This window comes from Nasonia vitripennis, chromosome 5, assembly GCF_009193385.2.
Source record: "Nasonia vitripennis strain AsymCx chromosome 5, Nvit_psr_1.1, whole genome shotgun sequence".
Classification (NCBI taxonomy): domain Eukaryota; kingdom Metazoa; phylum Arthropoda; class Insecta; order Hymenoptera; family Pteromalidae; genus Nasonia; species Nasonia vitripennis.
Window position 1 is genome coordinate 19,451,598 of NC_045761.1, and position 20,227 is coordinate 19,471,824.

At 44.3% G+C, this 20,227-nt stretch overlaps 2 protein-coding genes across 4 annotated transcripts in view; one reads left to right on the plus strand and one right to left on the minus strand.

The window, feature by feature from the left end:
* The window catches only part of LOC100680067, a 50,106-nt gene extending 45,367 nt beyond the window's left edge, over positions 1–4,739 (plus strand). For both annotated transcript variants that reach the window (XM_003424719.5, XM_016986318.3), the window contains one exon: positions 21–4,739. In XM_003424719.5, the coding sequence (XP_003424767.1) occupies positions 21–340 (320 nt within the window). In that variant the 3' untranslated portion in view covers positions 341–4,739. The remainder of the gene's footprint in view (positions 1–20) is intronic.
* A 5,644-nt stretch (positions 4,740–10,383) lies between these two features.
* LOC100122944 overlaps positions 10,384–20,227 on the minus strand; it is a 53,625-nt gene continuing 43,781 nt past the window's right edge. Inside the window, exons 4-11 of one of the 2 annotated variants that reach the window (XM_001606501.3) lie at positions 18,090–18,333; positions 14,753–14,836; positions 13,565–13,698; positions 13,361–13,497; positions 13,127–13,281; positions 12,788–13,029; positions 12,423–12,612; positions 10,384–12,346 (exon numbers count right to left, since the gene is read on the minus strand). In XM_001606501.3, coding sequence (XP_001606551.3) covers positions 12,150–12,346; positions 12,423–12,612; positions 12,788–13,029; positions 13,127–13,281; positions 13,361–13,497; positions 13,565–13,698; positions 14,753–14,836; positions 18,090–18,333 — 1,383 coding nt within the window. In that variant the 3' untranslated portion in view covers positions 10,384–12,149. Of the gene's footprint in view, positions 12,347–12,422; positions 12,613–12,787; positions 13,033–13,126; positions 13,282–13,360; positions 13,498–13,564; positions 13,699–14,752; positions 14,837–18,089; positions 18,334–20,227 lie in introns of both variants that reach the window. The other variant, XM_016986365.1, reaches the window with a different exon arrangement.

Sequence of the window (20,227 nt, forward strand, 5' to 3'; positions counted from 1 at the left end):
GATCGACGCGTCTGTTCCAGGTACACTAGCCGACAAGCCCACGTACAAGCAGTTCGTCGGCACGGTCCACGTGATGAAGGCCGTGGCGTCGCACATGGTACTGACCTTCTGCACGCGAGACACCCAAGGCCAGCGTTTCTCCGTCCTGGTGGCTCGGGAGCACAAGCTCCCCAAGATTGAGCTTCAAGGCGTCCACAAGCTCCTCGAGCGGCGCAAGCTCCAGCTGCTCAACATTCGCGAGAGCTGCACCAACGGCTCGGCGGGTCCGAGTCTCCTCGGCTCGTCCCTCGTCCTCCTCGGCCTCGTCTACGCGGTGCTTAGGAACAACGTAGGGTATTAAGTTACGCGTGGCTGTTATTGTGTTATACAGTCGCGAGGAAAATGTTCATTCTCGATTCGCAGCTTTCGTTGTTATCGTCGTCGTTGTTTTTTCTTTCCGGGGGAAATTCGAACTCGCGGATATTTATTCTCGGTTTTTGCTGTTGAGTGGCGTGGATATTCGAATTCGAGGGAGGATTTTCATTCGTAGAGGGGGAGAGAGTTTTGTAAATGGTCGCAGCCGATTTTCATTTCTATATAGGCTAAATGTCGCGCGTGTCGCGGGAAAATTCTGTGAATTTTCGCGACAGCCCGGCTACCCGGTATAACGATGATAATGATCACTGGAAATGCGGAAGCGAGAGAGGGAGAGGGTAAAACATTGAAATTTATCGGAAAATCATGCAGACGGCTCGAATGCGGGCTCGTTTAGAAAAGTAATCGATTTTAAAATTAAGGTTTCACAGGCGTTTAGTAGTGAAAATACGTATATGAATATAACTGAAAATACATAGTGAGGACTTGACGATATTAGGTCGGCTAATATCGCGTCTCTGTACGTGTGTTGTTAGAGCTTTGAAGAGGGGAGAGTTTTTCGGATGCCAGAGAGGTTGGGGTTGCTCTCTCGCAAAAGAGTTATAAAGCTCCGTTATTTACGATTTTAATCTGGAAGTGTGTGCGTCGCCCGCTCTTTTTGCGTCCGGCTGTGGCAGTTATGTGTCTCTCTGTCGCGGTAATTTGTTTTTGTTATTGAAACGCTCTTTTGAAAGTATATACTCTTGGAAAAATTTGATAAAACGTTTATACGCGGTGAAGCTTTCTCTCGTTTACACAAAAGCGACCGATATTTCTACCTACAATTATTATGTTGACCAAAAGGATACACACTTAGCAATGAATGAAAACTATCTTATTAATATCAAGAGCCCAAAGAAAAGAACCAAAGCCGAAGAAGCGGATGCTGTGCCGGTAAATAATTCTGTAAACGCAACCGTAACGTCTCTCGTACTTAAAAAATGGACTTTCCGCTCGTGGCACGTATCAAAGAAAGAGTTTCTTGCTGGCACACGCGAAAGAGAGAGAGAGAGAGAGAGAGAGAGAGAGAGAGAGAAAATGGAAAATTCCCCGGCGTCTACTTCGACGAGGCGACAAAGCGACGACAGATGGAACGCGATCGAGCTTGCAAGATCCCCAGACTTTTTCGTCCCTCGCTCACTCTTTCTCGAAGCCAAAGCAAAGATGCCGGGAAGAACACGCGCGAGAAATGAGCTACGGAGGAGAAAAAAACAGAGCAGGCTACTAGTGGCAGCGATTTATCGAGCGACGTAACAAGAGCGCCTTGAGGCGTTTTCAATATTCCGTAATTTTATATTCTCCAGCGGAGAGGGCGAAAAAGGGTTGAATTATTATGCCCCGAGATATGAAAGGCGAATTTTTTACACGCAACTTTTACACACAGTTTGCACGCACTCAATATTTGGCCGCGCCGGTGTGACGGTATTTTTTACGAGTGTTGACTGCTCCGATTTTTTATTCTTCTCCATTTTACCGACCAAAAAGCGCGTTTTAGGTTTTTTAGATGCTTTAAAGGACGGATTTGAGAGCGAACTCGAAATCACAATGACGCCCTTTCGATAATACATATCATCTTTGGATTTTGTAAAAGAGTACAAATACAATCTTCGATGCAGACTAGTTTCAGTTTGAATAACAGATTACACAACAGCTTCTGCATTCGTAACGTGATATATCGGAAAATTCGCTCCCAACGATCAGGAGTTTCTTCGTATAAAATATGGACGATATATAGCCGAATATCGATAAAACAAAAGTATACGCGAGGTCCATAGTAAATTTACAACGGTAACCAAATTGTTGTGCACAACGAATGGAATCGATACCGAACCATCAGATAAGTGCAGTCGCAAAATATTAGCCGGTTAAAAGATTTTCTACGCAACAAATATTTCAATCTCTATTGATTTCGAGCGCTCTTAAATCAGAACTGACGTATACGGTAAAAATTTGAAAACCGTCTGCACTTGACGTTTAGCTTTTACCTACCAACCTTACTGCCTATACGTCGAGCGAACTATTTCGCGTTTGTGGAAAGGAAAACAAGCCTGTCGCGCATTTTAAATCTTTACTCCTTGACAACGGTTTAAAGTGCTTTTATTGTCCATGTTCGGAATTGATATCGAGAGGATTTTTTAAAAATAATCAAGATTCTAGCTTCATTCAAAATTGTAAAGAAAATAGAGAAATCATACGAAAAATAAAATAGGATACATACTCATAGTCATCGTGTCTCATTTAAGTTTCATGTGTGAGGCTCTTTTAGTCAACCAGAGCTTTGGCCATAATAGCTATAAGTGTCTTCTTATTTATACACTATTGTACAAATCTTATTTATAAGATCATCAGTCGACAACGTATAAAAAAATCACGCATAATTTAGCATACTCTCGCTGAATGCAATTGTTGTCTTTGCATAGTTTTTAAACTAATCAATGAATATAGCACCACATATACTGGTCGATAAAAATCAAAAGTACTTTTAAAGAATGTGGCACCATTCGTCAAGATGCCAAACTTAGAAATCGCAGGGAGATGTGTTATGGTCGTAGAAATTATATTTTAAATTGAATAGTCTATCTAAATAGTTTGAATAACTGAGTAATTTGTTTTTAAATAATTGAATTCTGCGGCTCCTCCATTGTAGAATCATCAAATATTATACGTTAAAACATAGATTGAAAATAACCCCGTTTATTATTCAAACCATTTAGAGCTACTCTCTCGTCATACTTTAATCGAGAGTTTAATCGACAAAAGCGAATTACCAGCATTAAAATAAAAGCGGTATACCAGAGTAATTTACCAACGTCGTAATAACACATATTATGGAGGAAGATCAACGCAGGGAACCTTTGCCATACTACGTTATCCCATAAAAAAGTTAATTTCCCCAACAAAGCCGTTGTCCACTTCCATATCAAGCACACGCAAAGTTAACGAAGAGAGGACCGCGCGCGGGGGGCCATTTGTTACAATATAACTTTATAGGAGGCGGTCCGGACGTTGTACAAATGAGAGCCGGCAAAACTAGATTCGGTTTTTCCCGGCTACTCGTCGTTGATCGATGAACGTCTTTTTCCCTCTCGTCCCACCTTCCCCCGAGGAACCGACGGTCCTCCTTTAAAATTCCCGTTTTTCCTCGATCCGCGTGCGCGGCGCTTTCTAGCGTTCACTCCTTTGTTTTCACCTCGTCGATCTTTCTCCGGTCCATATAGTCCCGGCGATCGACCGACACTAGACGTATAAGTCGTCGTCGTCGTCGCTCTCCTCCTATCACACGCTGTGTAGTGCGCGTATTATACATACACGGACATACTCTAGGAATAATTACATTATTGTATCGTCGTGTGAGCGAGAAGAATTGAGAGAGAGGGAGAGAGAAAGCTGTCTTGTTTGATGATAAGGACTGCGCTTACACCGGACGCTGATAAGGTATATAAAGGGTGTCGTGCTGAGCTTGTCAACGATGTTTTTGTACGATTATATTGTATTGTTGAAGATTCGGATTGTATTTCGTTTGGATTCGTCTGATAGGTGTATAGGTCCAATTTAACGTGTGTTCAAAGATTTATTATACGATTCGTTGTTGATATAACAGATGAAACAATTAAAGTGAGATGATAATTTTCCCGTTTTTGCATTAGACCATGACAATAAAATTATAACAGTGTTGAATTGTAATCTCTGGTATGGAAAATTCATCGTCAAAAGTACATTGTATTCAAGAGTCCAAATGTTAAAATTACGTATATACCAAAGAAACTATTGTTTATTATTGAAATGCATCAATTATACATATATACGAAAATTGTTGACTGTATGAGAACTTGCAATTTGTAAGATTCTATTATGCTCTCTCTCTATATATATATATGTATATGAAGGACTAACCAAATATTAATTATACTCTGAAAGAAGCCCTGATCGGAAAAAGTTATTTATGCAACTTTATTGTATACCCAAATATTATATAATAAATTATTATATGTCACATGGTCATCACTATACCAAGTAAGTTGATTTATCTGTGAATGATAAATAATTTTTTCCAGGGTCGTATAATATGCTTGTTATTTGTTCGAATCGCGATTCATCCGTAGAACGAATTGAAAATTCTTGTAAAGATAATGATGTCCAGTGCAAGGGCAGTCGGAATCGGATTATATCGAATTTCCGAGGGACGATGCCTGCGTATAAAGTTATGTTTTTCATCGATTGAAAGTGTTTATTTATTGTACAAATGCTCCACCGTACATAACTTAGTACTTTGGTATGTATATCTTTGTATGCTTAATAAGTGTATAAAAACTGCAGAACAATAAAGGGGTGATTGTGATGTTTAATTGTTGTCAATTTTACTATCCTTTCTAAACTAGTCGAACATTTTATAATTTTGTATAATTTATCGAATTGAAGAGATGCAGCTGACCGAGTCAGACGACAAGGGCATAGAGCTTGCACCGAGACATAAACTGCATCGGGCGCACATGGAGTAAGAAAGAGACGGAGAGAGAGAAAGATTTGATAATTAAGGTTAATTCGTCAATTAGTTCCCATTCTATGGCACTGGCGATTACACCCACGTTCAAGACTCTTCCGTTCACATCAGTTATAAACTTTGCTATATAATACAGAGCTTTATATTTATAATTTTACAAAATTTAAAAGCTCATATCCTTATCACGCTTGCACCAGCTTATTTATTCAAAAACATTCACGCCGATTATCCTCGCGCTGCAGTGCGAATGTAAAAACGATGCGAATTAAAAGTGAATTTAACATCTCGCGTCATACTTTCAGTGCGCGCATGCATAATTTAGTTGCCGCGGGTATAAGTGCACGTGAAAGTAACAAAAAATATACGAGGCTAATTACCTTTCATACCATATTTCAAGAGAACACATACTCTCACGCGATATTACACATGCTGTGATTTTTGCAAATATGCACATTTCACGGATTCAGTTTGAAAATTCCGGTTAAAAAAATGCAGCAATATTGAAAGTGCCCTCTGCGACGCGTTGCTGTGCATAAACTGTCCATGCGGCAGTATCACTGCATTTTTGTTCCTTGTTGCGTATCTGGCAAATTATTCTACATTTTTCAGTGCAGCATGAAGCGTATATATAGGGTCATCGCTCTCTCTCTCTCTCTCTCTCTCTCTCTCTCTCTCTCTCTCTCTCTCTCTCTCGAAAGCAAATATCCGAGAGCGAAGTAGACGAGAGAGAAAAGCTCGCGTATGAATGAAGAATGCGGGCAGTTATAAAATTCTGCTTTTACTCGGCCGCTGCGGTATGTGTAAGCTTATACAGCGTATATACGCGGATTCTTATGTGCAAACTCACGCACGCGTGTTTGCTGTGTAAGCACTGGTTGCCTTGAGCTTGCGGCTATGGACGTCATTTCGAATTCACGACTGACGCGCGTTTCGCTCGTGCGTTGTAAAAAAAAAATTTGAGTAGGTATATGAGCTAGAGTAAAGAAAACTGCTTTCTCATAATTGGTGTTTCGAAATATGCGAGAAATATATGCACGCAGCGCCTGGCCCTCTGGAACATTTTGCTCGGAAAGTTCTCCATTTTCGTTGGCTTCCCTTTGACTCTGGTAATTGAATGAGTTGCTCAGTCGGGACACGTTCGAGACACGTTTCGGCGCGTATAACAGTGAAAGCGTAAACTCGGACAGTTTGTACAACAGCTGCTATATTGCAAAAGCACTTGGACTCTTATTATGAATGGAATGAGATTGTTATTATATACGTCGTCTGGTATAATGTAAACTTCGCATCGTGTACGTTTTGCGCGGATTGGATCCTTTTTTCTCGTTGACGTTATACCCTGTTATAGCATTTTTTTTATTATTCATGATGCTTTTGCTGTTCCTTTCGCGTTTCGACGAAGAAAAAAGTAATGTATAATATTACTGATGAGGAAACATACACCTCCTGGATGGCAGATAAATTTTGGCAAATTACATTTTCAGCAAACATAAAACACTAAAATGAATGAGTAAAAAAGCTCTCTTATCTCGTTAATCATTGCATTTCACGTTTTTCTTCTATGCTCTTTTATATGCGCTTCTGTATGCGAAAAAACTGAAATATTAGTTTCCAATAAATCGATAAATCATTAGTATGCACTAAAGATTCGGCCCCTTGGAATTTCCAGGATAACACAGTGACATCGTTTATTAAACCAGATTTACTTACAACGACAAACGAAAATGCTGCGCTCAAATCAAAAGCAAAAACAATTCGACTTTTCTACGTAAATCTACGAACGAAATTTGCGTTCTATTCCATAGTGCACGAACGTCCTTAATTAAATTTTTCTTCGTGCACAGCTTCATTATTGAATCGTTCAAATAAAGCCATTTCTATCCCAGAGCGAATACAAGCACACATTCCACGTCTCGGAAAAACTAAAACCACTATAAATTCAGAGAATCTCATATCAATTGTCGATCAACATCTCCCTCACGACGGCCTGTATACCGTCACGTACCTCGTCCGACCGCCGCTACAATAACGCGTCAGTCTTATCGAGCAGACGCTGCCGCGTTGCAACGGGATGACCAGCGCAGCTTCTCTCTCGATTGCATTATTAATACGAGGCACGTGATCTCGTCGAATCTCGGCTCACGTTTTCCTCGACCAAGCCGCGAACGACTTGTAGCGCGGCTGTTATATTCGCGGACGAAACGTATCCCTGCGGAATTTCATGATGTTATACGTTTACACATACTACTGCGTTACGTGAATCTTTGCTATCCGCTGCGTGTACCGTAGGGGTGATGTGGAGGAAAAGTTGGAAAGCTTCTTCGCGCCCGCGCGATTCAACAAGTTTCTAAACTCTCTGACGATGAAACTTTACCTCCCGAATGAATAATGACGTCGAAAAGTACATAGATCTCGGTGCGGGACACGTCAAAAATGACCGAAGCGCAGAACAGCCTGCATTATTTATAAGTGTCGGGAGCAGAGTCGCGCGAGGCTTGCTGTTTTACCCCATTGTCTAATCGCGAGAAACTGTGCTGTTGTATAGCCTGGATTTGCGGTTTGTGTATAGCTTTACGCGAGTTTGAGACGTTAGTCTGGTTTCGAAAAGAGGCTGTTTATGTAAGGATGCATCATTTTGCTTAGTTGCTTTTATAGAAGCATTGACCAGCATTTTTGCCATTTTTCTTACAAAAAACATATTTCACTGAAAAAAGATGAAAAATTTGAGTTATGCTTGGCTCTATTGGAAATCTGAGCTATGCTGGGTTTGAGCGCAGGTTGGTTCAGCAGTCCGTCAACCGAGTTGAGAAGGGGTGAGCTTGACGATTTTCTAGGGCCCCGACTCCAAGGCTGTTATGAAAAAAACCTCAAATCCGCACGTTATAATTCCGCATCCAGGGCACGCTACGCATACATCATTTTCCTCGCGTCGAGGCCGGCGCGTGTTGGCTCTCGACTGCAAGCTCTCCCCGATAATCTCTTTAGTACATCGGCGGCATCAGGAGCGCGTGCTCTCGTTCGCGGTGGCGAATTTCTGGGATCGAGCTTGCGAGAGCGAGGAAGTCATCCGCGATAAGTGAGTGTACATAAGCGCATCGATCTTAACTAGTTTAATCGTAGTCTCGCGCGTCGCGCTTACGCATTCCGTGAGCTGCTTAACCCTACACACGTCTGCTCTTCCCCCCTTATGCTTTACAAAAATGTCGCTCATGGTGTTCTGTAGGTTGACTGGAAAAAGCTTAGTGAGGCCATATAAAAGTTGAAACAAAATTCAGTAACGTTTGAAAATGTTCATAACAACATAATGCTCGAGGCAAAAGTTTGTTGAATAAAAACTCGATCGCAGGTCTTATCGATTTCAATACCTTCGTACGCATAGCTATCCTATGGTATATCGACTTGGCCCGATATACAGGAGGAAACAGGTCGCACAGAATGGAATGTAAATCCCACGTTAATTTACTACAGCAAATATGAAAGCTTCCGAGAAGCAGTGCAGCAGCGACGATCACGAATATGCGACACCGGCACACACACACACCCACGCACGCACAGTTGACCAATGACGTAACAGTTTGCCAGTTGAGGTCTCGGAAAATCCGCAGGAAAGTTGGGAGTGGTTTCCGCAACTCGTCCATATACCAGCCGGTTGATGCAGTGGCCTGGAAAAACAAGCTAACTTTCCCTTTGTTGTTCCTCCCCGCTCATATCGGGCCGCGAAAAGCGAGGGGAAAAACGGCGATTATTGTTACACGCGCCTCTGCGCAAGCACGGAATATAAGCTCTCACCGAGAATTGTTCAACTACTGTTTATACACGCCGCTGTGCAATTTCCCTCTCCTCTAATTCGTTTTAAACTCTCTCGCTTCTAATTCTGTGATCCGAATGCGCTCGCGCGCGTATAAATTCCTTAACTCGCCCGACGGCAAGAGTAGTTTCCAAACGACCCGCGCCGCGTATCTATAGCTGCATCCGTGACAATTGATTTGCGCCCCTGTGGCTTTCGGGACACGGCGATTTTACACCCCGCGGCTACTCGGTATCGCGATAACGTATGGCTTTCGAATTCATTAGGGCGGTTGCGATAATTGTAATTTGTGGCCGCGCCCGCATGAATTTCGTATTTCCCGCAAGAAAAGCTCTCGGAAATGCTTTGCCGGAGGAGGGAAAAAAAACGCTATGGGCACGGGGAAGAATGGGAGGTAAATTGTCGCGGACGAAACAAGAGGAAAGATACGTGAAAGGGAAAAATCAAAGAGAGGAAAATCGAGGACTGCGTACATGCGCGCATACACACGGGGAAAAGAGGAAGAAAGTTGAAGCGAGAGAGCTTACAACATTCTATTTGTTGCAAGCTCCCATTCGCCGAGCGACTTTTTTCCCGAGAAGCTCTGTACCGTACGTATACATACACATAGCGACGTGTCATTCGTTTCTCGGTTGCGTGATTCGTCTTTGACTTTTACGAGGCCTTGTGCGCAACCTCTGTTTTCTCCCTCGAGCCTTTGGAGACAATAGAGAGCGATCTCGGGATACGCGTTTATATACGCTCGCACAAAGAGGCTTCTCTTGCCGAATGCTTTATATGTAAGCCAAATTTTATTGTCGAGACTGGATAAACATTTCTATTTCTGTTTGATTCGTACATCGTAAATCATTTTATTGAATCGACTTTTAAGTATTCAATTATAAATCATCGAGTGAAAAGCTGGCTGAAAAGACTTGCGCATATTGTCGCGCAGCTGTCAGGTGCGGTGTAACGTATATTAGGTATATTACACGCGATAATCCGGCGCTGCGACCGTAAAATCCGGAATCGATTCCTTCTTGCGCGCGCTTTTGCCATCTTTTTGGTTCGCGCGCGTGCAGTGAGTTTACTTTACGCTTTTACCGGTATGATTTTACGACGGGTCGTAAATTAATTTCATTCGTGAACGTCAGTCGTCTTTACTGGCCGAGTGATTCAAATTTCCTTTTTTTTTTATTTTGTTACAAAAATAATATGAGATTTATTTGTATTTTCATCAAATTGTTGTGATGGAAGAATTTTTATGCCATCGTTATTTTATTATTGAAATCGTATTAAAATTTATTGGTACTATTGAAAACTGTAAAGTTCTGGTTTTTTTTGACGATGGTTTTGTATTAGCAAATATGTATATTATATTATTTTTAATAGTATTCATACACAGATAAGTTACCAATACAACTATTGGTATTAATTATTTAAAGGTATATAAAACCCTTGTTACCTTCGGAGAGGTATATGAAGCACCGGCAGTAGATAAGGCCGCTCGCGATGTCCCAAGAAGGTAACAAAGCAGCGTCGGTAAGTCTGCATTTGCGATAGAGAAAGAAACACATACTAAACGTGGGTACAAGAATATACCATAAGCTGATAACTCGTTCATTAGATGGTAAGAGTAGTTTTTTTCAAATTCAATAAATGACGATAAAGAAAGTGATTATAAAAGGTGGATCAAGCTTCTGTTCTACAGTATTTATTGAAAACCTCGATACATTCGACTTAAGTGTTTATAATACTATTACTAAACATCATACACTGTATTTACAAGTAGTTCATCAAACACAGGGATACTAATACGTTGTAACCCAAGTTTCATTTTCAATTAAATATGCAAGAATTAATTATTTATTCTAGCACGACCAGGAGGGGAAACTAATATTTTGCACGCCTATTACATCCGTACCAATGTATCTTACAAGAGACTAGCTTTTAAAAAGCTCATTATGCAATTTAAGGAAATCTTTTATTTGGGGGAAAACGATGATGACTTTTCTATTGTAGTTAACGTGTACTAGACTAATAACACTAGTAACACTATATCGATGGGAATTTCGGGTGAACAAAATTTTCACGCTACAAAAATATTATTTAATCCTCGCTAGCCGTACCTACGAAATGATTTCCAATATTTAAATTAGAAGACGCAAAATTTAATCTATGGTTAATTGATATTATGTTATACATGCAGTATAATAGTTATCTATATAATTAAGATCAATTATATTGCTTAATCATATTATTCGAGAACATTCAGAATCGTTGAACGTTTAAGTAGAGCAAACGCAAGTTCACAATATCAAACTCCGTTGTTCAAAGTGTTATTTTGGCAAGAAATTTTGGATTTGCAATCAGATATCGTATCCAGGAGAAATTCATGAACCAGTAACGAATAATCATGTTGGAAGGCAATTCATTATACAGTTACAATCGACTGATCGTTCATGAAATCTGTCTTTCAACAACAAATTGCGAACAAATTGCTTCTGAATATGCCGAATAACGGTGGATTACATTAATAATGCTTACGGTACGGATTCTTTAAGTACTATGACATAATTCTTATAGTGTAATTGAAGTGTCTTGTTAATGTTTAACATAAAAGAGTTAATGCACTGCAGCAATACATATAGCACTTTTATACGATTCTTAACTCCCTCTGGTTTATCTGATCAAGTCGAACATTTTTTGATGTTCTGTTTGATAATTTCAGCCTTTTGAAATCCAGAATGTAGCGAACAACCAGCTAGGAGTTTGAAAATTTTGCAGCTGCCAAAGAAACGATTTTTTCGATCATCCAATTCAGGCTATACCTACAAACGTATGAAAATACTTCGAATTTTCTTGCACTACATCGACTTACCCTTCTCTACTTTTTATTGTCATTTCGTTTTGCTGCACGAACAAACAGTTTTCATCTCAGTCTCGCGAGAGTTCTTGCGAGAATTCGACGAAACATTATATTTCTCTTTTCAGTCTACAGTTTAATCATTAAAGGCGCGCTTAATGCGCCGTCTTAAAACTAAGCTACGATACGGCAAAACCTAAGTTTTCTCGGCCTCCGTCATCTCGGATAGGCATTGTTCGAGATAACGTCGACCGTTTTACTTTTCGTTAATTATTCGAATAAATGAGATAGCTTGTACGATCGGCAGAGCTGAACTGCCGATCGTGTTTTAGTATATGTTTGCGTTTTAATCAGCCGATCCTTCATCGAATTACATATGATCACTCAAAGAGTCTTTAAATTTCGCGTTCCTCCGAATTCAGAGGAAAACATCATTTTCTAGAGAGCAATGGCGAATTTCGACGCAAAAAAAAGAGTACATCAGATCGGCGAGTTGAGGAGCGTCTGGCGGACTAAGCTGCACACCTGGATGATAATGATAATGGCTTCGAGTGTGTGATAGTGCGTGTGTGCGAAGAAAGCGATGACATCGTCGTCGTTCCCTAGTTGATCCGGCCCTTGTGGGTCATGTAGCTTATGCTGTCGGACAGGAGCTTTTCCCGCGCGACCCGCCGCATACGAGAGCACATGGCGAGCATCGTACCTGCCATTATGCAGAGGATACCGCAGCCCAGGCCCACGATCGTGCTCACGAGGGTCGGGCGAAGGCAGACGCGGTCGGCGTTGGGATCGTTGGTACCTGCACAGAGGAGAAACGAGTTGTTTAGTAGGATATTTTTAAAATTCGCGCATCGATGGAAAATAGCGTCGCTTACTGCTGCGCGAAGGCGTCGTGACGTTCTGGAAGAGCTCGGTGTCGGCCTCGCCCTCCTGCAGGACTCTGAGCGACTGGAAGAGGTTGACGTTCTCGGACAAAGTGGTCGCTGCTGTCGAGGGGCCCTCGATCGCATCCGTGACGGATCGCTTCGCCACGGTCTTGGCGTTTCTCCAGTGACAGGGTTGACTCTGCGAAACACGAGCGAGAAAAATCGTTCGATTATCGCGACAACGTTGCTTACACCCTCGAACCTCTTTCTAAGCGCCCGTAGAGCAGGAGAAAAAAAATTCGAGTCGAGGACAACAACACATAGCGTTGCCGGAAAGAGCGAGGATAGCGATTCATCAGAGCGTGATAACTCACCGGACATCGTCCGTGGCACATGCGGACGTCGCACTCGATGTAGAGTGCCGGGGAGCCGGTGAACCTGAAGGTCTTCATGTAGGCGAAGACCTGGGTCTCGAAGAGTCCGCTCTCCGACCAGGAGCCCCGGAATCGGCTGATCAGCTTGTCGTCGACTGGGCAGCCGTACTGATCGATCAACTGGATGCGCTTGTTACCGCCGTTGTGCGCGTAGCAGTCGTTCACCACGATGTCGAAGCCGTCTGCTGGATTGAAGCGAAGAAGATCGAATGATTCATTCCGTGGCTTTTAGCAATACACTTAATATACGGCTGCGGATAATCCTGCAATGAGACATACCGTATTTGCTGCGCATGTAGATTATCAGCGTGAGCGGGTCCCCGACTCGAACTGGTCCGGCGACTCTGGTACCTGTCGTCCCGTAGCCGTACCTGATCTCCATGTAGCACTCGGGCGGCTGCAAGGTGAACACTACGGGATTGCCCGTCGCGACTCTGAAATCGGGAATCGTCGGGTTATTTTCGAATGAGTGAAAAGCGCATATATGAATTAGCATCGATCGGTTGTACGCACTCGACGTCGAGAAAGGGAAAGGTCACGGTCTTCCAAAAGTCGTAGCCGTACTCGCAGGTGACCTTGAAGTGCTCGTCGAACTCCTCCTCGATCAGCGGGTTGTACTGCACGGTAACGGTGTTCCACATGAGATTTTTCTGCGGAAGGAGGAATTCCGAATTCATATAATATACGCTATCATCATCTCTCGCGCGCTTCACCTACCGTGGGATTTTTCCTACTGTCCTGATGATGCGTGTTCTCACCCAGAGTACCGCATCGGTTCAGCTGGATGAAGAATTCGTAGTAGTCCCGGCCCGTCCCGTTAACGTACATGCAGTCCGGGTCGTAGGAGTAACCTGCAATTAAGAGCGATAATGTATAGCGACCGATTGTCTCATGTTGCACAAGATCGCGTATCGCGGAGGGAAAGAAGCACCTCTCGTTGCGGTTGAATCTGATAGCGGGAGCAAAGGCGAGAAAAAAAAATCAAATTACGGATAAGGGATCGGTTAATAAGCCGATCTTCCCGGTAGCGATGGATCGTCAACGAGGTGTCTCTCGGAAAAAATCGGCGAGATAAATACGCGGAGATATTGGCACAAAGCGAAGGTGAGATGATAACGCGAGTATTTCGTATAGCGACGGGATGCCAGGAATGTCAATACACACTGAATCTGCAGTTTATCGGCTGCTAATAAAGTTGTACGCCGGTATGTATCGGGAAATTTGCCTATTAATCTAAATCGAGAGGCGATATTTCAAGCGCGCCGATCAATAAATAGAGCGGTTACAGCAATCCCATATAACTTGTCAATGGAAGGCCAAAGTTCGCAGCGTCTTCCGGGAGGGCATGCTATACACAAAGCTTCGGCGGGCTTTTTATCAATTTTGAATCTTCGTTTATTCGGCCGCGCGTATCCCGTAATTTATCGAGGCATTTATTTTTATTATTTCTGTCTTGAGCTGCAGCCCTCAATCGGATTGAATTCGTGATCGTCCCTCTCCCTTCCTTGTGAGAGAGCAGTTTCAAACGAAAAGCAATAATTCATGAGGAGGGAAGTGCAAGCCGATATATCTCTGCACGCGATTATCCGTAATTTGTGATGAGTCGAAGAAATGCGATTTCCGCGAATCGAGCTGCCTCACGACGATAATAACCCTCCGGTATTATGCTTTTATTCTCTCATTCACTTTCGCTCGTACGAGTAGGTGTAGCAAGCAAGCATCTAATTACGATTCATCTCGTGGATTCTTTTCTCCCTCCGAGGATACACCCACGCAGATATAGATAAATATTCGGAGCCGTTTAGCGCTGGCTATTATTTCATTTGGGTAAACAGCCCCGATAGCTCAACAGCAGCAGCTGCGCACGTCCGTGTGTATAAATTCAGGTTTAATTGGAATACTCACCCGCTGAGTATAACAAGCCGTTGAAAGATCCATTGAAGCCGATGCGGATTTTCATATAGTCATCCTGGCATTCGGCCTCGATATCTGCAACGAAAGGTATGTTATTAGATCGTGAATTGTAGTTTTAATTATCGTATTTCGTGAATCTATGTTTAAGCCCCAGCCCTGTATACGATGCACATACATAATGCGCGTAGCCAAACAACAAAGGCCAGCTATATATATAAGCTTCTCTCTCATCTACTTATTACCGCGATCGATAAGCGCGCTTTTAATAAGATCATGTCTTCGCGCAGTTCCTACTCGCTCTTCATTCTTCGCAACACTGCGGCGTCGATTTTCACAACTTCACACAAGCTTCATCGTCTTATTCCGCGAGGAAAGAGGGGCAATAAAAATTTCCTCCTATTTCTCGCTAATTACACACACAGAGTTACAACAAGAGTTACGTCCGATACACGATGTATCGAACAATCAAAACTCCGACTCACGTGTTGGTTTCGAAATTGCTGGAATCGCAGAAAAGAAGATCGGACACGTGTGTGGAGGCTAAAGGAACCGGTGAGGGATGACGAGTGAAAGTCGCTCTTCGTGGTAGCACAGCCGGCGGCGCACAGTTTCCGCGGACGTAACCCACTCGGCAGATGCTCGAGATAGTTACACTCGGCCTCGCCCCGCGATGATACAACGATCTCCTACGTCCAGCTTATTAGGCCCAGGAGCGGCCTCGTGTTCACCGGCCGGTAAAACGCTTCTCTTCTCTCCGCGCCGCATATATAGATGTAGATGTGCGAGTATAGCACAATGCGTGTATATAGTTGCGCAAAGCGCGGAATGCCACTTGACGCCTCTTTGACTCGAGAGCGCTGATTCATATCGAAGGTCTTTGCGGCGGCGCACGACGGAACCGATTTACCTCAACGATCGGCTTCTCTCCTCTTGCGCTAACGTGCTTTTCTTGGCGAATTCTCACATAAAGCTACTTTACTCGAGTCGCCTGTACCCGTCCGTTTTCTACTGAAACTTTTCATCTAACAACTAACAATCGATACACCCGTAAAAGCCCAAGCGTGTAACAGGTCAATTAAATCCAAGACAAATGTCCCTCGTCGGCTGCACGCATGTCTAATAGCCCGAACCTGAACGAACGATCTCGACTATGGTGCGAAGTACACACGTACGTACATAGAGACACGCAGATAAATGGCCTCGAATCGACGAGCTAGCATCAGCAGGAGACGCATTACGAGATAATAGCCGTTCTCATGGCGCGTAATCGATGATTCCACGGGTGGGCTCGTTCCCGCGGCGCCGCTTTACGACTTCATTGAACTTGCGGCTCTCGCGCGCGCAAGAGAGAGAGAGAGAGAGAGAGAGAGAGAGAGAGAGAGAGAGAGAGAGAGATGATCACGACATTCGCATCTTCTTTTTTATCAATGCGCCTGCGCAGACGCGAGCTCCTCTATAAAATCCCGGCACGATTCGCGGCTGCCGCTATTATTTTCGCCGAGAGCGCTGGCTATGTTCCTTTTTTTTTTTTTGTATGTACGTGTGTTATTGTTTATCGCGCGAAGTCGTAGTTATTGGCGCGCTTGTTCGCCGGGATTTTACGAGGCGGCTGACGTGTGTTTACGGCGCTTCGAAATCGCGAGCGGGATAACTCGCTCGTAACATTGACTTTAGAGGAGATCGAGAGCTGTGTGTATGTGTGTTTGCTTAACCTTCTCGCGAAGCGACAGGCCGATGTTGTATTATTAGAATACAATGAGGTCATTTTCCGCGCGCTGACTTCTCGCGCATTGCGTCATTGGCACTTTCACCATTGGCGGGAAATTCAAAAGTCGTTAATGAGCATCCTATACTAGACTCGCGCGGAAAATGGAATCCGGCCTACATAAATTATCGAGATTATCGTCGTGTACATATACTAGGAAGCGGCGTCTGGTCCTGATTAATCCCGAGGCGATTCCAGTAGGCCGTTACGTGTGAGTATATCGACGCGACGGCAACAGCTGAGAGAGCTGGACCACATGCCCGCGCGATACACTGCACACTTTATAATCCCATCCGGGCGCGATGACGATAATGAAGTTGATGACGGGTGATGACGATAATGACGACGACGAGAGCCGCGCACGTGTATGTGTGTGAGCAGTGTGTATATATACACGGGGTCCACTTCCGACACCGTTTTAATTGCCGGTGTCTAACGGGAGCCTCAGCTGTTGCTACCGTCCGATCGCACCTACGGAATTCAACAGGAGCAATAATGACAGCGGCGGCGGCGGCGGCGCCTACGTCTCTCTCTGCTACGGATATATTTCGCGTCTGGATACACATACGGCGAGCCCTTGTCTGACGCGAGCGATATGGCCGAGTGAAGTGCACTTATAAAAGGGAAAAGTGTGTGACGCAAGGCTGCATAACGTAATGAGCTTTCGACATAAAGTTCAGGCTTTAGTGCGCAGAAATAAATTGGATCACTCTTAAAACGCGAGGTTTTATTAGCCCCTGGATTAATAAACTGCATTCTCACGAACTCCTCGGAACTATGTTAATCGTCGGGCTATAAAGATATTGTATATAATATACAACTGCAGAGCTAAGCATCTTATCACCTTCATTATTTCGAAAATACAGGCCTGAAGAAGAGCAGTTTCTCGGTTTATATCGAGTCGCGCGGGGAAAAAGTGACCCAATTACCATTTGATCCTCGCGCGCGAGTTATACAGCCTAATCCGAACTGTAAAGCGCGACGCTGTGTGTAATTTCTCCGAGCGATTCTCGGAAGTTTTACGGGCTCGAAATATTTCAATAACCCGTCGCTGCATCTCGGCTGAGTTTCGTTTTTTCTTCATCGTCGTCGTCATCGTCGAGGAGAGAATTTAATGAGTACTTATATCCGCAGTTCGCGATCGTAGTGGTGCTGGTAGCCTTTATATGATACGATGGTATCGACAGTGTATATATATATATATATATATATATATATATATATATATATATATATATATATATCGGTAACGGCTCTGCGGCAGTAATCCCCCCTTTTTTACAAACGTTCCCGCGCTTTTTGCGCGACTACTGGCCTAATGATGATTACGCAATCGTATAGTATAGTCAAGTTTACAGCTCCGACGTCAACGGATCATTTTCCGGTAAAAATAATAATTGAATTAGCTCCAGCTAAATAATACATTAACCCCAGCCCATAGCAGCAGCAGCGTCGGGTCGTCCGGATAATAGTCGCGGTAACGACCTCTCCCCGGCCATAACATAATGAAGCCCCTATCGTGAGCTCGCTTCAGCAGGAAAAAGATACACGAGGAGTACTCACGTTGAACCCTGGTGGTGTTGGGCCTGTAGCGCCTGTGCTCACGGTCCCAGGACTCGGGATGCCTCCTCCAGTCTTCCTCGCTGGCGATACCAGTCCCAGCGGCAACAGCCGGCCCGGTACCGGCCAGTCCCTGCAGACCCTGGAGCGTCTGGAGCGCCTGAAGATTCGGGCTCAGGGGCCGATTCTTGAGCGAAGGAACCGGAACGTAGGAGGCTCCGGACGATCCGTCGCCCACGTACACCACCTGTTGGCAGAGCCAGGATAGACTGTAATTAGACTCGGATGCGCATTTACATGATTGATGTATAGAGCCAGAGCATCAGCCCCGCTGAAAGCTGAGTAATAGTCGTGCGAGCTCTGGGAGTTTAATAATAAGCTCGCGATTATCTCGAAAGGAAGAGGCGATCGACCGTGTGTGTGTGCGCGAGATAGAAACCGAAAGCTATGACAAATCGCGTAATCCTCCCACGCGAGTGAGAGAGCCGGGCGATTAGTAACTGCCGGCGCTAAACGACGCCGAGGGAGTAGCGGCAGCGAAAGCGCGCATCAATCAAAGGGCCCTCTCTCTCTCTCTCTCTCTCTCTCTCTCTCTCTCTCTCTCTTGTCCGATGAAAAGTGCATCGATCCGCTTCCTAACGAGGCGAGGCTTTCTTCCGAGAGCGCCGCGCTTTTGCCGTGCGAATCTGCGAGCGCAAGCGGGGTCGAAGTACCCAAGAGAGAGAGAGAGAGAGAGAGAGAGAGAGAGAGAGAGAGAGAGAGAGAGAGAGAGAGAAAGAAAGAGATGGGAGCATTTACTTTCTCAGAGCCTGACCTCTCCCACGTTGCGCTGCCAGAGAGGAGAGCTGCGCTTCCTATCTCGGTTTCATCCGCTTTTTCATCAGCTCCTTCTTCCTTCTAACTACATTTTTTCTTATTAGTTCCGAGTCGGTGTATTACGCTCTCTCTCTCTCTCTCTCTCTCTCTCTCTCTCTCTCTCTCTCTCTCTCTCTCTCTCTCCCTTTTGTCGTGTGTATAGCTCTACGGAGTGAGAGGATAGGACGACGGGAGCGGGAAAAATCATAATGGAGTGAGGGGAAAAAAGCTCGCGCGTGACAAACGATTCAAAGTCCATTTCCCGCGCGCGGGAGATGACTCGGCGAAAAGAAGGTGCGTCGCTGCTTTTTCACAGCCAAGTATATTTAAAGAGCTTAGTTCGCACGAGCGACTGCTTTTAATTCAATAAACTCGAGAGTCGATTAATCAACTAAAAAAAGATGGTTAGATCGGCAGAGGAAGATTAGAGCGACTGATTAATCAAACGAGTCGATCACGCCATAATATGTTTGTTTGGAATCTCTCGCGCGCACGCGCCTGAGTGACATCGACGGCGACGAGGCGGGGAAAAAACGAGCGTGTTTCGCGCTTCCGCATACCATACCTCTCCTCTCTTTCTCTCTGTCTTGCAGCGGCGTTAACACGATGGAATCATTTCCGGCCGACATCGACAAGTCTCTGTGTATGCGACGTGACGTTAATGCTCGACGCGCGCGTTTAACGGTGCGCAGGTGTTGCGCGTAATTCGCTCTTCTGCTTTACAATATATTATAGTACAGGACAATGGTCGAAATTTCGCGCAGATCCTACAGGGCTAGTTAGAGTGATAAGTCGTCCGCGAGCTGGTGAGGTATATCTAATTGAAAATCTGGCGCAGAGAGAAGGAGAGCTAATTAAGCTCATCTGAAAGTTTAGGTCTAACGACGTGCTTTGGAGGTGACTCGTGATAGAAAAGCGAAACCGCGCCGGATCACGTATCCGTTCTCGAGCTGCTGCTGCTGCCGCTGCAGTGACCAGTATGAACTTGAAGAAAGTCCGGCTCGCGAGAGGGTCGTCACGTTTACGTTCTCATCGGCTCTAATCGTTTTCTTCGCTTTTGCGCGCCGAGAGAGCACACGCCGCGGAGAGACTCTCTAATAAAGCTATTACGAAACGGCCGAAGAGCGTAAAATGGATGACTCGGAAGTTTGTTTCGAGTAGGGACAAAAGGAGAAGACTCTCTGGTTCTCAAGACTGCTACACTACGCGCCGATGGCGTAATTGACATTTATTGTAAACAGAGATTAAGCTCCGACGTCGTTCCGCTCGTCTCTCGTGTCGGTTGT